Raw genomic sequence first — 21,438 nt, 5'->3', positions numbered from 1 at the left:
AAAAAAAAGAAGAAGAAGAAGAAGAAGATGTCAGAGCCGAGAACGAATTTCAAACCGGGGGTGCTGAAAATGAAAAGGGGGGGGGGGGGGGGGGGGGGGCACCACCTTCAGGCAATATTTAAATATATACATAATTGTCATTTTGTGTGCATTTCACCATCAAAATATGCACAGACCAAGTGAGTTTCATAAGGAATAAGACACAGCGGCACAAAGTCTAAAAATATTTATGTAGGATTCAAAGCAACAAGACAATGTATTAACTATACTAACTGTACTGTCCTTAGATGTCTTTTTTAAATAAAATACAAATAAAATACATTAATCTTCGGCACTAAAATGCTTTCATTCTATTCACACATTATAAATTGTGCTGGTCTCTAACGTAACCCAGATCAAACTTGAAAACATTACAGACACCAATGTGAAAGGAAAGTTCCGCCTTTCGTACATTCGTGTGTAGACGCATTGGGAAAGAAAGTTACATTTTTAAAGGTAGTGCACTACTGCTTGGCATTTGGTAGCAACTGTTACTTATTAATATAGGGTTGGTAGATTGTCACATTTATTTATGTGCTCTGTACCTGTCTTTAAAGCTGTAATTAGCATTGTTTAACTTTCTTTTTTTACATTTTGGAACTCCCCCATTACATTGCGGTCAATTACAAAATATTCTACTCAAAATGTAACTACCAACAATGGTCAATGGAAAAACTATTTTCTACTGGAAGCTAAAAATGAAAATGGCAGTTTGTCATGCCGTGGCAAGAAACACAGTTATACATCCATTAAAACGTAAGCTTACCTTGTTAATCTACCTTCCTTAACAATTGAACATCTCTTCTGAGTTCTTACCGAAAACATAAAATGTCACTTTCTACTTGAATCCATACTAAAACAATCTTAAAATTCCAAATACAGCGCTAGTATGAGACTACTAATGGAAATGATCGTGCCTCACTGGCCTGGGCTGTTGCAGTAACAGTTATAAAAAAGGGCAGAGTGAATAGCAAAAAAAAAAAACGAACACGATAGAGAAGACAAAACTACTACAAATACAGTTTAGAGTAATATTTCTTTGGTTTACTTAAAATAAGTGGCATACAGAATGTGGACTGGTTCTTACTACTAGTAAAAAGAAACGAAGGAAGGTTACGATTTGTTTATTGAGAAATATATTGACTTAACAGTTAAATATCCTTTATTCTCGACTGTTTAAATGTGGTTCTGGAAGTTAGAGATTCATTTTTAATGTTTTGCCATCTCACATTGTTAAACACACAGTTATCAAAGCGAAAACAGGTGCTAGGTCAGGACACATTTGTAAGTAAACGCTCTCGCATGACAGTGCTTGGTGCTGATACTATCAGTGATAGGTTGGAACAATGAACATCGCCCAATGCTTAGTGCTAATTGGTTGAAACACTAAATGACAGCACACACACGGCAATACTAATTGGTTGAAACGCTGATTCATGACTTTCTTGCAGGCAGTGCAAATGCTCATTCATAAAACTAAAGTTCACGAGAAAAGTTGCCGGTGCGGCCGCACCCCCACCACACCCCTCCCTCGACACATGGGGGTGCGACTGCACCCCCACTTCCCGCGTCCCTGTGTCAGAGTATATAATGCAAAGTCTCAATATTTAACTTGTATTCCAAAATATACATTTAACACCACTGAAAAAAGATACTGGCTGTGAAAATGCTATTTAGTAAACAGTACCACTATGAAATGTACCTTTTTATGACTTCTGTCCGGACACTTGGCACTTCTTTTCTCGCACCAGTGTCTTGATATCTGTCTGTATATCCTTAGCTGTGGTCACTCTCAACACAGCAGCCAAGTGTTCATCCGTAAGCCTTGATCTATGTTTTGATTTGTAAAGGTTCACTGTCAAGAAGAGCTGCCCACAAATGAAAGTGCTTCCACATAAACTCAGGGTTTTGTGAAAAAGTTCTGACAATTTGGGGAACTCATTGACTGGAACATACTGGTAGAAATCTTGCTGTGGCATTTCGTTGAATTTATCCTCAAGAAGCTGTTTGCATTGAAAATCAATCAGCTCCATTTGTAGATCTGGCAGGGTTGTTGTCAAATTACAGGTAAATGGGTTTTCAAATAACTGAAAAGATATTTAGATGAGACTGGAAGTCTTAAAATTGACAATCAAATTATTTCTATCACAGTTGCTAGTTTTTCACTGCAGCTTGTAGTCTTCATCATCAAAGTAATCTTTGCGTAACTCTTGAATCTCTTGGCACGTAGTGAAGTGAACACAATTTCGGGTTGACAAATTCAGCTTTGCCTTGAAAGCTCTCACCTCTTCATCCATTAATGTTATGATCTGCTTTGGGCTTTGGAAATTCTTGTTTAAAATGTTCGTTTTCTTGATGAGGTCAACAAGAAGTAGCCATTGGGGATTACTGAGCTGCATAAGATGCTTTCCTTGTTCCGACATGAAGTCTTGTATTATTTGACACAAGTGAAACTGCTTCAGCACTGCCCCTCGACTCAGCCATCGTACATGGGTAAAATACAGTAAATCCTCATACTGCGATTCCAACTCATTTAACAAGGCACGAAACTGTCGGTGTTGCAAACCCCTGCTGCGGATGAAATCCACACCCTTGATAATAATGCTCATTATGTATTTTAATTCTGCAACCTTTCCACATAACGCCTGTTGATGCAGAATGAAGTGTATAAAAATTGGCATTTATTTCTTTCATTTTTTCCAGCACTCTGCCAGCCAGTCCACTCTTTTGCCCAGTCATAGATGGTGCACCATCTGTTGTAATCCCAGTTAGTTTCTTCCAAGGTAATTCTACACCTTCCATGTCTTCTTGAAGTTTTTTTTTTAAAAAAAGTCCTTTCCTGTGGTTCTGTTCATGCTTTTATTTACTTATTTATTTATTTTTCTTTTTAAAAAAATGCAGTCGTCACCAATGGTCTTTACCCCAATTTGGAATGCACAATTATTATTTTTATCCCGATACACCGATGCAACCCCCCAGTGTCCTCCAAAACATGTTCCTGCCAATCCGTCATTTTTCGCACTGCGGATCCACAGCGAAGCCACCAGACCTATAGTGCCGGAGGACAACACAAATCTGAATGGCTACACTGCAGACCTTCAGGCACCCCATCAGCCACAGGGGTCGCTAGTGCGTTGTGAACCGTGGGTTACCCTGCTAACCTAAGCCCTCCCTACCCGGGCGGCGCTCAGCCAATTGTGCGCCACCCCCAAGGAACCCCCGGTCACAGTCGGCAATGACATAGCCTGGATTTGAACCTGCGATCTCCAGGCTATAGGGCGCATCCTGCACTCCACGCGGAGTGCCTTTACTGGATGCGCCACTCGGGAGCACTGTGTTGTTCATGCTTGATAAACTTAAAAGCTCTTCAATAAGTCCTGGGTTATTCCCCTTACAAAAATCACAATTTCTTCCACTGTTTAGGGACAGTTTTTTGGCGGATTACATCACTTACATGCTCATTAATTAATTTAAAGCTCTCTATGAACCGCAGACAATTATGCATGAAATGCGATCTGCCGGCGAGTGAAACAGAGGATCAGCTTCAAAAATAGGAGAAATATATTAAATTACTGCAGATTTTGCCGTTTTCCACTGGATAACCTCTTTTCGAAAACCGGGTCCCAACTGTTGAATTCAGATAGATAGCTTCAACAGTGCCGTTTAAAAAAAAAAACAAACAAAAAAAAAAACGAGAACACCTGTAAATTGTGCACAAATTCTCACTACTTTTATAATCCTAAGGTGCACATTCATTCTTACCACAGTTTTTCAGTGTAAGCAGAGGGTGGCTGGTGGGCAGAGGTTCAGGAACAGTGACGTCCAGTCCAGCAGCTGCAATCTGACCGCTGGTCAAAGCATTGTACAGATCATCCTGGTTCACAACAGCACCTCTGTAATACAGGAAATGGACACTTCAGACTTAAAGCTAAACCACTCTATTGTGTAAGCAATTATGCATGGCAGCTTGTTTATATTGTATTAGCTTTTCAATAATGAGATAAAGAACAAATAGATTTAAAAGCTGACGATTCAATTTACTGATCTCGCCAGATATTTCAATCCTACACTTCGCCGCTTCACACAGGAAATTAGACATTTAAAAAAGAAAGACATTAGAAAGACCGATTGGTTAAAATGTGAGACCTACAAACCGATGGCAATACATATAAGGTAGGACTTACTGGAATTATTGGGTTAGCGCTATGTACTTTAAGCCATATCTTAAAATAGTCCTGCATAGGCACCAGCCCTTGGATTAAATACAGCTGTCCAAGTACAAATTTCCAGGTTTACAAGGTTTTATTCAGCGCTTCAGCAGGTTTCATTCAGAGCTTCCGCATCTTCAGCTTCAGCAGTGATTGAACTTCTATTTACTTATGTATTGCATAATGAATGGTTTTATATGCGACTCACTGCTTTTGTGCTACATATATCAAGTGTAAGTGCTCAATTAATGCAACAATCTGTTCCATTATGAGTTTACAACTTATAAAAAGACAAGTTCAAATTTAACTTTCATGCTCCTAGTTATCTCATTGTTAAACTCTGCTACCAGAGAAGTATTTTACCTGAAATGTTTTCATTATTATTTCAAACATGCTGGTAGTGTTATACAACATTTTAATCAAACTCCCACCAAGCCATTATTCACCTGCTTGAGTTCACAAACACAGCAGTTTTCTTCATTTTGGCAAAAAAATCTTTGTTACACATTCCTTGAGTTTCAGGAGTCAAGGCACAGGACACAACCACAAAGTCTGATTCTTCTGCTAGTTTGTCAAGAGGCACTGGAAAAAAACAAACAAAAAAAAGCATTATTTTGTTGTTATAACTGGTGAGCTATTTTTTCAAAGGTCTCATCCTTCCCGTATCACACATCTGGTAAACATGCACTGATTAATACCAGCAACAGAGCGCTACCCCAATGCAAGTTGTCAAACAGCAACACATCTCCACAATTCTCCAGTGTGTACTTGATAAAGAAACCCCTTCAAAGCCCTCCACATCCAGTGAAAGAGGTAAATGCAAGAGAAGTGCACATTTCCAACATCAAAACTACCTCGGCAACATGTTTTCTGCTTTCACTCTTCGGGCCATGGAAACCTGACCGCAAAAAAACAACAAAACTAGCAAAGCACAGAAGAAGAATCGGGTGCTGTGGAGCTGGATTTCCTGAAAACCACAGGGAACTTGCTGTTTTACAGTTACAACTTTAAACTGTTCACTTTTGTTACATGCTATAACTCCAAACATACCAATCTGGCAGAAAGATTATAAAAAAAACACTATATGGGGTAGTGTGTGATAAAAGAGAACTGAATGCCTCGGGTGTGCATTCAATTCTCATATCACAAACTACCCCATGCATTATTCTCTATTTATTAACTTAAACCCACAATCAAACATGCACTAAAGAAGATACATAACACATTAGAATATAGTGCAAAGATATATTTTTTTGCTTTGTTAACCATGATAATTGGTTTGAAAAGTTAGAGTAACCGTTATATAAACACTGTAGCGGAGCTATTGATGGGGTCTAATTTTGATCTAAAATGGAGAAGTGGACCTAAAAAACATTGCCCTTAACTCGTAAGAATGCTTCATAGCTGACCTTTTTTCACTGTACTTATTGTATATATTATAAGGCCACTGCATGTCAGTCATGGCAGTGACACAGAGAGGTGGGGAAGAGAGTGTGTTGGCTTTCCCTCTCTCCGAGTGACTGAGGCGGGCCTTGGGGGATTGCTCGGCCCATAAGAACTGCGCTTGGTTATGCATTCGGCTGGCCGTGATTGGGAATACACAGAGACATTGGCCACCCCATTGTATAGTGCATAACAGTGTAGGACGGAGATCCCGTGCTGACCGGCTTAGCGGCAGTGGGGGCACTGCGTAAGCAGCACCTTCATTTTGTAGTTTTATTACTGTGTTTTATTTTCCCTTTTCATTTCACCTTTTATTTTCATTATTATTTTGAGCACCTGTGAGTGTGCCAGCTTTTATCTGTTTACCAGTGTTGGTATTCCTGTGGTCCTGTTTACCATTGCCGGTACTCAGGCCACAGACAACAGCACCCTCTGTGGGCTAAAAGAACGTTTCTAAAATAATAAAACTGGGCGCCAGTGCAGTGTTTTCAAACAAATAAACCTTCTGTCTCCCATGTGTGTCAGAGAATTGCCCACCACCCTTCCACACTGCTGCAACAGTGTTTGCCACTCCTCCTATTTTTGTGTCATCTGCAAATTTAACAAGTTTGCTTATTATACCAGAATCTAAATCATTAAATGTAGATTAGGAATAGCAGAGGACCCAATACTGATCCCTGTGGTACATCACTGGTTACCTCGCTCCATTTTGAGGTTTCTCCTCTAATCAGGACTTTCTGTTTTCTACATGTTAACCACTCCCTAATCCATGTGCATGCATTTCCTTGAATCCCTACTGCGTTCAGTTTGAGGATTACTCTTTTATGCAGGACTTTGTCAAAAGCTTTCTGGAAATCTAAATAAACCATGTTGTATGCTTTGCAATTATCCATTGTCGATGTTGCATCCTCAAAAAAAAAAATCAAGCAGGTTAGTTAGACACGATCTCTCCTTCTTAAAACCATGCTGACGGTCTCCCAGGATACTGTTACCATATAGGTAATTTTCCATTTTAGATCTTATTATAGTTTCCATAAGTTTACATATAATAGAAGTCAGGCTTATTGGTCCGTAGTTACCTGGTTCGGTTTTGTCTCCCTTTTTGTGGATCGGTATTACGTTTGCAATTTTCCAGTCTGTCGGTACAACCCGTGTCAAGAGACTGTTGCATGATCTTGGTTATCGGTTTGTAAATAACTTCTTTCATTTCTTTGAGTACTATTGGGAGGATCTCATCCGGCCCAGGGGATGTGTTTATTTTAAGAGCTCCTAGTCCCTTTAACACTTCTGCCTCTGTTATGCTAAAGTTATTTAAAACTGGATAGGAACAGGTCGACATGTGGGGCATGTTGCCTGTATCCTCCTTTGTAAAAACTTGTGAAAAGTAATCATTTAATATATTTATTATTTTTTTCTCTTCGTCTATGACTTTGCCATTTGTATCTCTTAGACATTTTACCTCCTCTTTGAATGTTCTCTTGCTGCCGCTTCCACCTCCGCCAGCAGAGGAAGAATAGAAGGAGATCAGCTCCCCCAGCTGCACTTTCGCGGCAGGAGATAGTGTGGCTGAAGCCCCGGAAGAGGGAGCTGTTAGCCACAAAGAAGTGGGGGGTAGAGAACATTCCACCATGGCCACCCCCAGAAACACCTTGCTTCCCCCTCTTCCGGGACTCTGAGACTGAGGGGGGAGGTGGCCGTTGGGGCCAAGTATGCGTTGCACAAGGGGGGGGGGATATGTAACAGGGCAAGGAGCCCTGTACATGGATTGTTTATTTTTAGAACCGCCCCTGTGCAGTTTATTATTTTGTATTTCTCTTGTTGTATTGTTGTATTATTATCGTTATGATTTATTTATTATGTATAGGACGACGATGCGCCGCGGGTTTTGTTATTGTTTATTTGTATTTATTTATGTATATATTTGATGGCGTGGCCGTGTGTTTTATTTATTGTTTTTATTTTAAAACTTGTTCTGGCAGAGGCGAGATTGGTGCTCGTCCTCTGCCAGGAATAATTAAAAAAACCTCATGCAGAAGGTAGCCATCTCCCAAATTAAGTGATTAATTTGTTGCTAAATCGGGAGATGGTCATCTGCATAAAAGCCTGCAGCTCTCTACACTCAAGGGTGGGTGTTAGGAGCGAGAGCGGAGAGAGCGAGAAACTAAACTAAAAAGAAAACTATATAGGAACAATAGCCCAGCCTGACCTATTCAGTTTTGTATTTTGTGTTCATGATTTTGTTTAAACCTTTTATTTTCGCTCTGTGAGCAAAGTGTTTTTGTTTAAATATTTATTTTATTTTTGTATTTCAAATAAACGGCGCGCAGCGTATCTTTGTTTTGAACTGCAGTACTGCTTGGTGTCTGTTTTTTTGGTTCCTGCTTTGGCCCGACGTCACAACTCGTCCACCCTGTCACCAGTATACACCCACTAATATTATATTCGTCTCCATCACTTTCGGATAACCAAGTTTCTGTAACACCTATCACATCGTAGTTACTTGTTAGTGCACTAGCTTCAAGCTCTCACATTTTATTTCTGAGACTTCTAGCATTTAGATAAATACATTTAATGGCTGTCTTGCCCAAGTTGTTGCCCTTGTTTTGATGTAGTCTCCCTACTGTTTTTTTTGTTGAGTTCTCCCCTCTTCCTTTCTAGTTTAAATGCTTCTGAACCTCCTTGAGGATCTTTTCTCCGAGTAGATTGGTTCCCTTTTTATTTAAGTGCAGTCCGTCCCGCCTATATTGATAGCTCTTCTTGTAGAATGTGGTCCAATGTTCAAGGAAGTTGAAGCCTTCCTGTGTGCACCACATTTTCAGCCATGCACTTAGGATTATTTATTTCCAGCTGTCCATATGCTCTTTTGCAAGGTGCAGGCAGGATCCCAGAAAATACCACAGTTTTGGTCTTGTCTTTTAATTTCCTTCCTAGATCTCTGAATTTGTTTTGTTATTTTGGTTGGTCTCTTCCAATTTTGTTTGGGCAAAGCAACAATGCATTTGTTGGGCATGAAAATTCAGGGGCACCAAGGCACCAATTTAGGAGGCTGTGTGGTCCAGTGGTTAAAGAAAAGGGCTTGTAACCAGGAGGTCCCCAGTTCAAATCCCACCTCAGCCACTGACTCATTGTGTGACCCTGAGCAAGTCACTTAACCTCCTTGTGCTCCGTCTTTCGGGTGAGACGTAATTGTAAGTGACTCTGCAGCTGATGCATAGTTCACACACCCTAGTCCCTGTAAGTCGCCTTGGATAAAGGCGTCAGCTAAATAAACAAAATAATAATAATAATAATTTCATACTCATTCATGCTTCAGTGTGGTAGGTCCAGGGTTCGCATCCCACCTCCGCCTGTGAGACGCCCCTACCTACAGCTGAAATCGTTACAAAAAACAGTTTTGTTTAATATAGGCACATTTCTTACTGCAGTTGGTACAAGTCGTGGGTCCAGTTTCATCTGTTTCTCAAGCATCTTCGCGCTTCAACCAAATGCCGTCAGCACTGACAATGACTTTTCTTAATTCTTACTCTGATTGGCTGTAAAGGTATGGAATGCCGGTTACGACATGCTCAATGCTAATGCTAAATAATTTCACACATGCTAATGTGAATACCGAATGCTTAATATAAAACTTAAGGGAAGGATTACGAGAAGGTGAAGACGCATTTCCTACTTTATTTGTTCGGACATTCATGGTTTACAGGGCATGAAGTTAAGGTCATGAAGGGACAAAACACAAAAGAAAAAACTCCAACCCAAGGGCACCAAGGCAATTTCATACTCATTCATAAAACAACAAAAAATAAATACAGAGAGCCTACTATGCTGATGAAATGTTAATTCAAACAAACAAAAATAAATGTTTTCTGGGCGATTCACACACCAATCGTTACAAAAATAAAATATAGGTCACTTTTCCCATTGTAAAAATAAAATGGTATAAAAATATCCAATTTAAAAACAAACTTTCATAATCAAAAAATACAAAGGGTAAGTTGGCAAAAAACATCTATAATAATAATAATAATAATAATAATAATAATAATTGAAGGTATTCAAAGTATGTCACCCTGTTAATAAGAGTTAAATATAGCGCTTGTTTGTGTCCTGCAATTAAAGCTTTTTTAAAACCCTCTATGCCATGTGTTTCATAATTTAGGGTAAGCAAATTCAACTGGATTTCATAGAATAAGTTGTCCGCTGATGAAGCAAACGTTTAGTAAGAGCATTGTAATGCTGGCTCCAGGGATCAGTTTATTTTGCCTCCCCAGCGCATCAGCACACACAACGGCTGCGATGCTTGCTCCGGGGATCAACCACAGTGCGGTCTCCCCAGCGCATTAGCATGACAACCGTCTGGATTGAGCTAAGTAGGGTACATCTCTGGGGTCTTCAAGTGGGCACCTTCCATCCTCGGTGTTTCGTCGACTAGCCCACGACACTTCAAGAGGGCTCGACAGTGATTCTGGCCCAGCTCAGCCCAGCTTACTTACCCGTACATCAGCGCTGCTTTCTTTCGATTGTGCTTGAGATCCCCAGCCAGCATCTTTCCGTCTCAACCACAGCCAGTTGCTGCTCCTTTCTGCTGCTTCAGATAAGTTCTTCACTGTGCGATGCAACTCTTGACCACTGAACCCGACATCTCTGAGAAACCGGGTTGTAGAGTGTGCCACAAATCCTCGACAACCCACTTCTACTGGGTAAACCCGGACTCTCCATCCTTGCTGTTCCGCTTCAGCAGCTAGTTGAGCATACCAAAGTTTCTTCGTCGCATACGCCTCATCCACAGCATCCTCCCATAGCACTGTTAACTCTACCAGGTGAACAATGCATGCTGATCCAGACCACAAGACAATGTCTGGTCGAAGGTTAGTGATGGCAATCTCAGGTGGAAAAATAAGCCGTTGACCAACATCTGCCAGCATTTTCCAGTCTCTAGCACCTTCCAGTGTCCTGGGCGAGGCTTGGTTTTAACACCTTTTCTTGGTGGTTGCTCTCCTGGATGGAGGAATATTATCTTGTGTGTAATGCTTTGATGGAACTGGTGGCAACTTACTGGTCATGTTACGCTTGTCTTCTAAATGTCGCAGCACCTGGTCATGGTTCTAAGTAAACCGTCCTTGGCTAAGACCCACCTTACATCCTGTCAAAATGTGCCTTAATGTTGCAGGTGATGAACACAAAGGACATGAGGGATCCTCACCCACCCAGAGGTTTAGGTTCTGTGGTGATGGGAGAACTAAAAATAGTATTCTTTCAGAAATTGAGATTTTCATGGAGAACTGGATAATGTTATTACATGGCACTGATTTAATTCATAGAAATTGTGAAATCCATGCTCACCATGAAAAAATACAGCCTTAAGGGGTGTTCACACCGGACGGGGCGCGCATGCCACCTGCTTGCGCGCCGTGCTGCAGTACTGTTCACACCAAATGCGGCAGGGTACAGTCAGTGGGCGGTCCGTTGTTACGTCACGGCTGCAGTAAATGCCAGCGGTAAAATAAAACGCTTTGAAGACACTGACAAAAGACAAAACTGAGGAGCGAAACATTATAAATATTTTTTTTATAAAACCTAATTGTACCCCTGTCACAAAGACGGCCAGAGTGGGTGGCGTCAGACCAGAAAAGGAATACACAGACAGAGACGGTGGTTGTGATGAGCTGAGTGCAATGGCTGCACTCAGCGTTTATTAACAAATAAAACGGTTGAAACGGTACACAAAACAGGACACGGCACTTGCGCCAAAATAAACAGACATACAAAACGGACTAAACACTAACACACAGGTGAAACGGAGATGAACAAACACGGTGAGTACAAGCAAAACACTTATTATATATTACGATTACGATTTTAACTCTCCTTCTCTCTCACCCGTTCTCCACTCTCTGAACACCTAACCCGGAGTGAAAGAAACGTGCATCTATATATACTGTTGTGCTGGGATTCAATTACTAATTAATTATTCACTTGAATCCCAGCACGTGAATTCATTACGTGCAACCCCGTGCCACACATTATATTTTAAATGCACGTGCGTGATGTGCAATCCCGTGCCTAAATACAAATATACACTTTTTAAATACACGTGAAACACAGACCCGTTTATATCCCGTGTACCAATGACTATACACCAACATTTACACACGCAACATACAACACAGAACACACAAATGCACACAGGGGCGGGGCACTTTGCCACAACCCCCCACACCACCACAATCACTCACCCTCCTTTTTTATTAATTTTGTTAAAAAGTGTTAAAATATATGTACAACAAATAAAATGTTTTGCTTCATCTTTTAAAAGTCTGTCTGCAGTTAATTGATCAAAAAAAAAAAAAAATTGCTTACCTTATAGTAGCACCCCACCTCCCAGCCCCACCCCCACCCCCACCCCCACCACCACCACCCAAAACATCAGGCAATTGTAAAAAATAACAGTATAAAATAAAAACAAGTTAATTTAAATATATATATATATATTATATATATATATATATACACACATATACACACACACACACAGTGCCTTGCATAAGTATTCACCCCCTTGGACTTTTCCACATTTTGTAGTGTTACAACCTGGAATTAAAATTGACTTAATTAGGATTTTTTGTCACTGATCTACACAAAATAGTCCATAATGTCGAAGTGGAGAAAAAAAAATCTACATATTTTTCAAAATTATTTACAAATAAAAAACTGAAAAGTCTTGATTGCATAAGTATTCACCCCCTTTGCTGTGACACCCCTAGATAAGCTCTGGTGCAACCAATTGCCTTCAGAAGTCACATAATTAATTGAATGGAGTCCACCTGTGTGCAATTGAAGTGTCACATGATCTCAGATTAAATAGCCCTGTTTCTGGAAGGCCCCAGTTTGTTAGAGAGCATGTCTAAACAAACAGCATCATGAAGACCAAGGAGCTATCAAAACAAGTCCGGGATAAAGTTCTGGAGAAGCACTAATCAGGGTTGGGTTATAAAAAAATATCCCAAACTTTGAACATCCCCCGGAGCACCGTTAAATCCATTATTAAAAAATGGAAAGAATATGGCACAACCGCGACTCTGCCTAGAGAAGGCCGTCCACCAATACTCAGTGACCAGGTAAGGAGGGCATTAGTCAGAGAAGCAACCCAGAGGCCAATGGTAACTCTGAAGGAGCTGGAGAGATCCACAGCTGAGATGGGAGAAACCGTCCATGGGACAACTATAACCCGGACGCTCCACAAAGCTGGGCTTTATGGAAGAGTGGCAAGAAGAAAGCCATTGCTGAAAAAAACCCATATCAAATCTTGTTTGGATTTTGCCAAAAGGCATGTGGGAGACACAGCAAACATGTGGAAAAAGGTTCTCTGGTCTGATGAGACCAAAATTGAACTTTTTGACCTTAGCGCAAAACGCTATGTGTGGCGCAAAGCCAACACTGCTCATCACCCTGAGAACACCATCCCCACGGTGAAGCATGGTGGTAGCAGCATCATGTTATGGGGATGCTTTTCATCGGCAGGGACTGGGAAACTGGTCAGGATTGGGGGCAAGATGGATGGAGCCAAATACAGGGAAATTCTGGAGGAAAACCTGTTTCAGTCTGCAAGAGACCTGGGACTGGGGCGGAGGTTCACCTTCCAGCAGGACAATGACCCTAAACACACAGCCAAAGCTACACTGGAGTGGTTTAAAAACAAGAACCTGAATGTCTTAGAATGGCCCAGTCAAAGCCCAGACCTCAATCCGATTGAGAATCTGTGGCAAGATTTGAAAATTGCTGTTCACCAACGGTCCCCATCCAACTTGACAGAGCTTGAGCAATTTTGCCAAGAAGAATGGGCAAAAATTGCAGGATCCAGATGTGCAAAGCTGGTAAGGACTTACCCAAAAAGACTCAGCTGTAATTGCTGCCAAAGGTGCTTCTACCAAGTATTGACTCAGGGGGGTGAATACTTATGCAACCAACAAATGTCTTTTTTTTTTTGATTAATTAACTTTTGTGTCATAATAAAAAAATATTTTGCACCTTCAAAGTGTTAAGTATGTTGTGTAAATCAAATGGTAAAAATCCCAATTAAATCCATTTTAATTCCAGGTTGTAACACTACAAAATGTGGAAAAGTCCTATAATATATATATATATATATATATATATATATATATATATATATATATATATATATATATATATATATATATATATATATATACACACACACACACAGTATATATATTACACACAATACTGAATGAACAGCAAAACAAAAAAATAATTGCGATCACTCTGCTCTGCTGGAGAAAGAAAAAAAACTGTAAGATCGTTGTGGGTACATCCTGAATAAAATGAATTTCTTCCAAATTAATTAATTTAGAATTATAATAATCCCATGGTTTCCCCAAATTAAAAATACAATGTACATTTTTATTAATTTTGTTAAAAACTGTTAAAATATAACACATGTACACCAAATAAAACGTTTTGCTTTATTTTTTAAGTTTGTCTGCAGTTAATTTATTAAAAAAATGCTTACGTTATAGTAGCAGGTGCATAATTATTTTCAATGTGGAGTTTAGCACAAAAAATATATATTACCTCATTTACGTAATTATGTATATTTAATATTCACTCGGTAATCCCATTTGTACACCCACAGACCTCAATTAATTTTTGTTTTATACAACGCCGGGGAATCTGAAATTAAAGCTAACAGCTTTTCCTCCATTTTATTTATTTATTTATTTTTTCCTCGCAAATGAACCTACTACTTTTCTCCGATTGGCTGTTGGTAGGTTACGTCACGATGCGGCTCGGCAAAAGTTGAAAATATTTTATCTCTTGCGCACCGCTCTGCGGTGCCGTGTCCCTCTGCCGCTGCGCATAACTGCGCATAACCGCGTCCGGTGTGAACGCCCCTTTAGTCATACAACAGCACAAAATAAGCGTTGTCAGTGAAGGGAAAGAGATTGTTTTTCAGGCAAACTGGCTGAAGATTTACCCATGGCTAGAGTGTAAGAACAATAGTGGTCAAATGTGTTGTTCGGTCTGCAGTGTGTCTGCACAACTGTAGTGTGTTAACCTCTGTAACCTATACAACCAATACAGCTTTGAAAAGAAAAATACAAAAATATAAAAACAGAAACTTCGTCAAGGCAATGGAGAGTGCTTGCATCACAATGATGAACAGCTACATAATGTTAGATGTTTACATTTGAGAGAATTTATATAGTTTCATAGTTTACAGTAATTTACAGTTGCAAAGGATTTACATTTGTTATGGTGCATTGCTGGACATTCGATTAAAGAAAAAAAGGTATGCAGTTTTAAAGCATACACATTCCAACCCCTTTCTACACATTTGTGTGTTCATTTTTAGCGTTGACGTTTTGGGGGGGGGGGGGGGGGGGAATAACACCCGATTACAAAACAGCAACAGTCACCAAAATGTCTATATAAATTAGCAATGTATATACACTGAAGACAAGGAAGGTGTCAGAATGTGTATTGCACCATTGCATTTTAAAGTATTGCAATTTTACGCATGTAATCAGATCTTTGTACCATAGAATATGTGATTTTTTTTTTTTTTTTTTTTTTTTTTTAACGAAGCTGTAAATTAAATAATTTAAATATAGGTTTACATTATTTGAAGGATATTCACGTACATGGACAGCGAAGCATCGAAAAAAAATTGCAGCTGCTAAAGAAATGGTCAGAAAACCCTCTGCTGTTTGATGTTTTTTTGTTAAATAAATGATCCAAATACAGTGGATGCAAACTGTACAAGTGGCTCTAACATATGAAGGCAAGAGCTTTCATCAGTACTTGATGCAAGTTCACATTAATATTATTATTGTCAGGGACGAATTGTTGTGCACCCATTTTTTACCTGAACATTTGGTAAATCCTAGAACATGTCGCTGCCGCTTTAGACAGCTCTTCTTCCTTCTTTCTTTTTAAACTTTAGAGTTAGCATGGAGCTCAGACGGCAGGGGGGGGGGGGGGGGGACTAACTACGTGTGACTGAAAATTCCTTGAAGCGCAGTTATAGTGAGCTCAGAATTCAACTGAATTGTGACAGAATGGGCCAGCTGACGCAGAGCAAGTTTGTGAATGGGTTGAATATCAGATGTGCTGGTTGAGGGACACCAGTGGCAATGACAGGCAGGCATATAGGCAACTTTTGCCGTAAGTTTTTTTTAAATTTGGGAGGCTTTGCGGCAAGTGAAAGAAAAAAAAAAAAAAAAAGAAAAAAAAAATGGTCTTCATGCCAGTAATCTGTGACAACTGCATGATGTGGGAAATCCGAGAAAACCCAACAGAGCTCAAGTGTGTGTAAAGTGCTGCACGATCCAGGACTTGCTTCAACGCTGACACACCCACAATTCATGGAAGTCTGCACCCCTAGCAGACTGAAAGCCACCACGGAGATGGAAGAGAGTCAAAACAGCTGGGTTCAGGTAGGCAGAAGCAGGGAAGAAAAGAAACTTCGTCAAACACAAATCACCAGAAATCCAAACATCCAACAGATTTTAGCCACTTCAAAATTTAGATGATCAAAACCAACATCAAGAGAACATCAAGAGAACGAAAGGAACAACATCCAGGACCCTATAAACAGTGCTGGCCAGGCAGCAAAAAGAAGGGAGGTCATGACTGTTGGGGACTCGAGAAACACAGCAAGTTCAGTTCGCAGTTTGGACCCCCTTACTAGAACAGGGTGCTGCCTTCCAGGAGCCTCTGTCACGCACATCACTGAGAACATGGACAGGCTCCTAGAACGAACAGGAGATGACCCGGTAGTAGTCGTCCACAGCGGTACAAACAACATTGGAAGAGACAGGCTAAGATCCCTGCAAAACAAATTCAGAGAGCTAGGAAGGAAAATTAAAAGACAAGACCAAAACTGGTATTTTCTGGGATACTGCCGGCACCCTGCAAAGGACCATATAGACAGCTGGAAATACAAAATCAAAATGCATGGCTGAAATCGTGGTGCACACAGGAAGGCTTCATCTTTGCACTGGAGCACATTCTACAACAAGGACTATCTATATAGGTGGGACGGACTGCACTTAAACAAAAAGGGAACCAATCTACTCGGACAAAGGATCCTTGAGGAGGTCCAGAAGCATTTAAACTAGAAAGGAAGGGGAGAAAACAAAAAAAAAAACAGAAGGGAGACCACATAAAAACAAAGGCAACAACTCAGGTAAGACAGCCATTAAAATGTATTTATCTAAATACTAGAAGTCTGAGAAACAAAATGTTAGAACTTGAAGCTACTGCACTAACAAGTAACTACGATGCGATAGGTGTTACAGAAACGTGGTTGTCCGAGAGTGATGGAGACGAATACAATATTAGTGAGTACACACTGTATAGGAAAGACAGACAGGACAGAAGAGGCGGAGGGATAGCGCTATACATAAGAAATAGTCTTGAAGCCCAGGTGTTAAATCTGGACAAAGAAAACAACGCCAAATCAATATGGGTCAGAATAATGGACAAAAATTCAAAAGGCATAATAATAGGAGCATGCTATAGACCGCCAAAATGGTTTAATAGATCAATTAAAAACATATATATATTTCAGCGAAAAAAGGCACTTTACAAAGCGTTTAAAAAGGACCAAAAACAAAGTATGCAGAAAGAGTACTTGGAACTGCAAACACAAGTCAAAAAGGAAGTTAGAAAGGCCAAGAGAGATACAGAAATCTATATTGCTAAGGGGGCTAAAACCAATTCTAAAATATTTTTCCAATATCATAACAGCAAGAGAACATTCAAAGAGGAGGTTAACCCTTTGCGGTCCATTTATTAAATGCGCGTCAGGCACGCCAGGTCTAATTCATTTTCACACGCGCAGTTAATTTTAGACCCGCTGTTTAAAAGTATTTTTTTTCACAGTCAAACGGGTTTAAATGGCCCTGCATATCAACAAAGCACTCACTAGGCATCTCCAGCCCCGCCCCACCCTTTTGTTTGCTATAGCTTTCACCTATGTAAGAAATAAATAATAATAATAGACGTACATACCGATCAATCATCTCCTGATCACTTGTTTTATCACCAAACTCCTCAATAATGCGATCCAAGTCATTATTTTATTACTATAACATCTCAAAAAAGCTGTGCAAATGTCTGTGTTCTCTGTGCGCTGACTTACTATCAGCCAGCTTGTTTACTTACGACCGCCCCGTTATCTGATACCAGGGCCATGTATGTCTATTCATGAGATACGCCTTTTTTTTTTTTTTTTTTTCAACTTGTCTCGGCTCCTGTCGTTCCCACTCGGCCATTGAATGGTTTTCTCGACTTTTTCCGGAGAAAAAACGACTAAAACCCGTTTTTTGCGTTTCTGTAATGATGTCGGACAGGGTCTGACAATGGACCGGATAGGAATAATTGCAATGTCGGACCAGGTCCGACAATGGACCGCAAAGGGTTAAATGTCTAACAGACACAAATGGCAAAATCATAGACGAAGAAAAAAAAATAGCAAATATATTAAATGATTACTTTTCACAGGTCTTTACAAAGGAGGACACGGACAACATGCCCCACATGTCGACCTGTTCCTATCCAATTTTAAATAACTTTAGCATAACAGAGGCAGAAGTGTTAAAGGGACTAGGAGCTCTTAAAATAAACAAATCCCCTGGGCCAGATGAGATCCTCCCAATAGTACTCAAAGAAATGAAAGAAGTTATTCACAAACCGCTAACCAAGATCATGCAACAGTCTCTTGACACAGGGGTTGTACCGACAGACTGGAAAATTGCAAATGTAATACCGATCCACAAAAAGGGAGACAAAACCGAACCAGGTAACTACAGTACTATAATATGTAAACTTATGGAAACTATAATAAGAGCCAAAATGGTAAATTACCTATATGTGAATAATATCCAGGGAGACAGTCAGCATGGTTTTAGGAAAGGGAAATCGTGTCTAACTAACCTGCTTGATTTTTTTGAGGATGCAACATCAACAATGGACAATTGCAAAGCATACGGCATGGTTTATTTAGATTTCCAGAAAGCTTTTGAGAAAGTCCCGCATAAAAGATTAATTCTCAAACTGAACGCAGTAGGGATTCAAGGAAATGCATGCACATGGATTAGGGAGTGGTTAACATGTAGAAAACAGAAAGTACTGAGTAGAGGAGAAACCTCAAAATGGAGCAAGGTAACTAGTGGTGTACCACAGGGATCAGTATTAGGTCCTCTGCTATTCCTAATCTACATTAATGATTTAGATTCTGGTATAGTAAGCAAACTTGTTAAATTTGTAGACGACACAAAAATAGGAGGAGTGGCAAACACTGTTGCAGCAGCAAAGGTCATTCAAAATGATCTAGACAGCATTCAGAACTGAGCAGACACATGGCAAATGACATTTAACCCTTTGCGGTCCTATGTCGGACCTGGTCCGACATTACAATTATTCCTATCCGGTCCAATGTCGGACCCTGTCCGACATCATCAAAAAGACGCAAAACATGGGTTTCTAGTCGTTTTTTCTCCGGAAAAAGCGAGAAAACCATTCAATGGCCGAGTGGGAGCGACAGGAGCCGAGACAAGCTGAAAAAAAGGGCATATCTCATGAATAGTCATACTTGCCCCTGGCATCAGGTTTTCCCGGTTGCCACCAGTCAACTATGATCACCTTTCTGAGATCTCCAGGCACAGGCCCATTCAAGGCAAGTCTCGCGATCACCAGTAATTTTGTAATCCACAAGTGTACAGGAACGTGGAAAGTGGGGGTGCGAGGGAGGAGTGCGGTGGCTGTGCTGCCGCACTGGCAATTTTTCTTGTTAACTTTAGTTTATGAATGAGAATTTGCACTGCCTGCAAGAAAGTCATGAATAAACTGTTTCAACCAATTGTATTGCCGTGTGGTTGCTGGCATTTAGTGTTTCAACAAATTAGCACTACGCATTGCTATGCAAGGGCAGGCGTTCATTGTTTCAACCTATCACTGATAGTATCAGCCCCAAGCACCGTCATGCGAGAGACAGTGTTTACTTTACAAATGTGTCCTGACCTAGCAGCTGGTTTCGATACGATAACTGTGCTTAACAATGTCGGATGGTAAAACATTTTAAAAAATCTCTAACTTCTAGAACCACATTTAAAATAGTCGAGAATAAAGGATATTTAACAGTTAACAATAAGAAATCAATTCAATTACTAGTACTGTGTAGTAGATAAAGCCTAAAATAATAATTTGTGATTTTTTTTGGATGTATGACAGCACCACCTTCTAAAATTAGTAGACCTACTGACATTGTACAGCCGCCTGAAAATGCATTGCTACATATTATAACCGAGGTTGTGGCTCCACCAGTATCACTGCCTATGCAACTGCAGGACTACGTCCCCAGCTGTGTCTCTGTATGAGGCATTTCAACCAAAGGACTACAGATTTCCTACTAGCCTTGTTCAAGTACATCCACACAGGTACCATGGAATAAGTATGTGACATGTCAGCGTTCTGTTGCTATGCGCGTCACTGCTTTTGCGCCACTGGTCTTGATGCCGTCATACAATTGTCTACACAGAGAAGCAAAACTGAGTCAAATAATTTATCTTTTCACAGTAGAAATTTGTAATACGGTGGGTTTTTTTCCTCTCAGAAAAGTACATTTACCAATTGACATGGATCACTTGAGAGCAGTATATATCGCTACCTCAGCACATGCGAGTATCCTGAAAAAACCAGCAAAGAATAGAAGAGGGGTATCAGAAGGAAAGCCAGTACATTCATGTCACTATAAATTGGTAATGTCATTTTTAGACAGGCAGCCTCTTTAAAGTCCTTCTTTTTTTGTGGGTTATGTGAGAAGGCATTTTAAAGTTCTGTTAAACCTGCTCCTAACACCCCACTCCATAGGTCAGGACCTTGACGTGGTGAGGGGGTTTTTACCAAAGCTGACCTACAGTATAGTTTTGTTTTGTTTTTTCACCACTGCTTACGCATTAAGTCTTGGATAGCACTTTACAATGGAAATATACAATCTGATCATGTACTTGTTTTATTGTGAATACAGAAAATAAAGTTTGTTACATTTTTCAACATGTTGTGCCTTTTTTATGAATGTCCTTCTGGTTCTAATACACCTGATACACAACTCACTAAAATGACTGAGTTCAGATTTCTGCTATCCATACAGTGCTCTGTTAGATTGACTTCTACTCTAGCATTTACACAAATCTGACATCCTGTATGCTTAATTAGTTAAGAGCCTGAATTATACACACTAAAGTCAGGGACAATATGTAGTGGTTAACAATCACATTGCTTCTAGTTCCAATTTTGTACTTGAGTGTTCGAAGTTATGGAAAAAACATTAACATTTTATTGCATATGATATCATTTGGCTTCATACATATTTAACAACTGCATACACAGTATTACCAATAACAAAGGAACATACTATAGCTAAGTATCAGAAACAGCAACCAATCTGCAACTTTTACAAATGACAGGCTCCACTACAGGATGAGACAAACAATGTAGGAAGTGGCAACATATACAATGAAGGTATATTACTTACTGCAGTTTTTATGACAAGTTAAATGGTTAAACTAACATAAATTTGTTTGCAGATTTAGTGCAAGACCACGCATGAACATTGCGGAAGATTAAAACTTTTGTTCATTCCTTCAACTCAATTTTTGATATTCCCTAAATATTTCTCACAATATACAATGAAGCTACTGTATAACCTATAATATAACGTTTG

General features: G+C 39.9%; 1 protein-coding gene across 1 annotated transcript in view; it reads right to left on the bottom strand.

Annotated features, from left to right (window-relative positions):
* The window catches only part of grhpra (glyoxylate reductase/hydroxypyruvate reductase a), a 42,863-nt gene that overhangs the window by 9,056 nt on the left and 12,369 nt on the right, over positions 1 to 21,438 (bottom strand). The window contains exons 7-8 of the mRNA XM_034036056.3: positions 4,694 to 4,829; positions 3,802 to 3,932 (exon numbers count right to left, since the gene is read on the bottom strand). Of these exons, the coding sequence (XP_033891947.2) occupies positions 3,802 to 3,932; positions 4,694 to 4,829 (267 nt within the window). The remainder of the gene's footprint in view (positions 1 to 3,801; positions 3,933 to 4,693; positions 4,830 to 21,438) is intronic.

This window comes from Acipenser ruthenus, chromosome 1, assembly GCF_902713425.1.
Source record: "Acipenser ruthenus chromosome 1, fAciRut3.2 maternal haplotype, whole genome shotgun sequence".
In the NCBI taxonomy this organism is placed as follows: domain Eukaryota; kingdom Metazoa; phylum Chordata; class Actinopteri; order Acipenseriformes; family Acipenseridae; genus Acipenser; species Acipenser ruthenus.
Note: the sequence above shows the minus strand (reverse complement) of the source record. Positions and strands in the feature narration are given on the sequence as shown.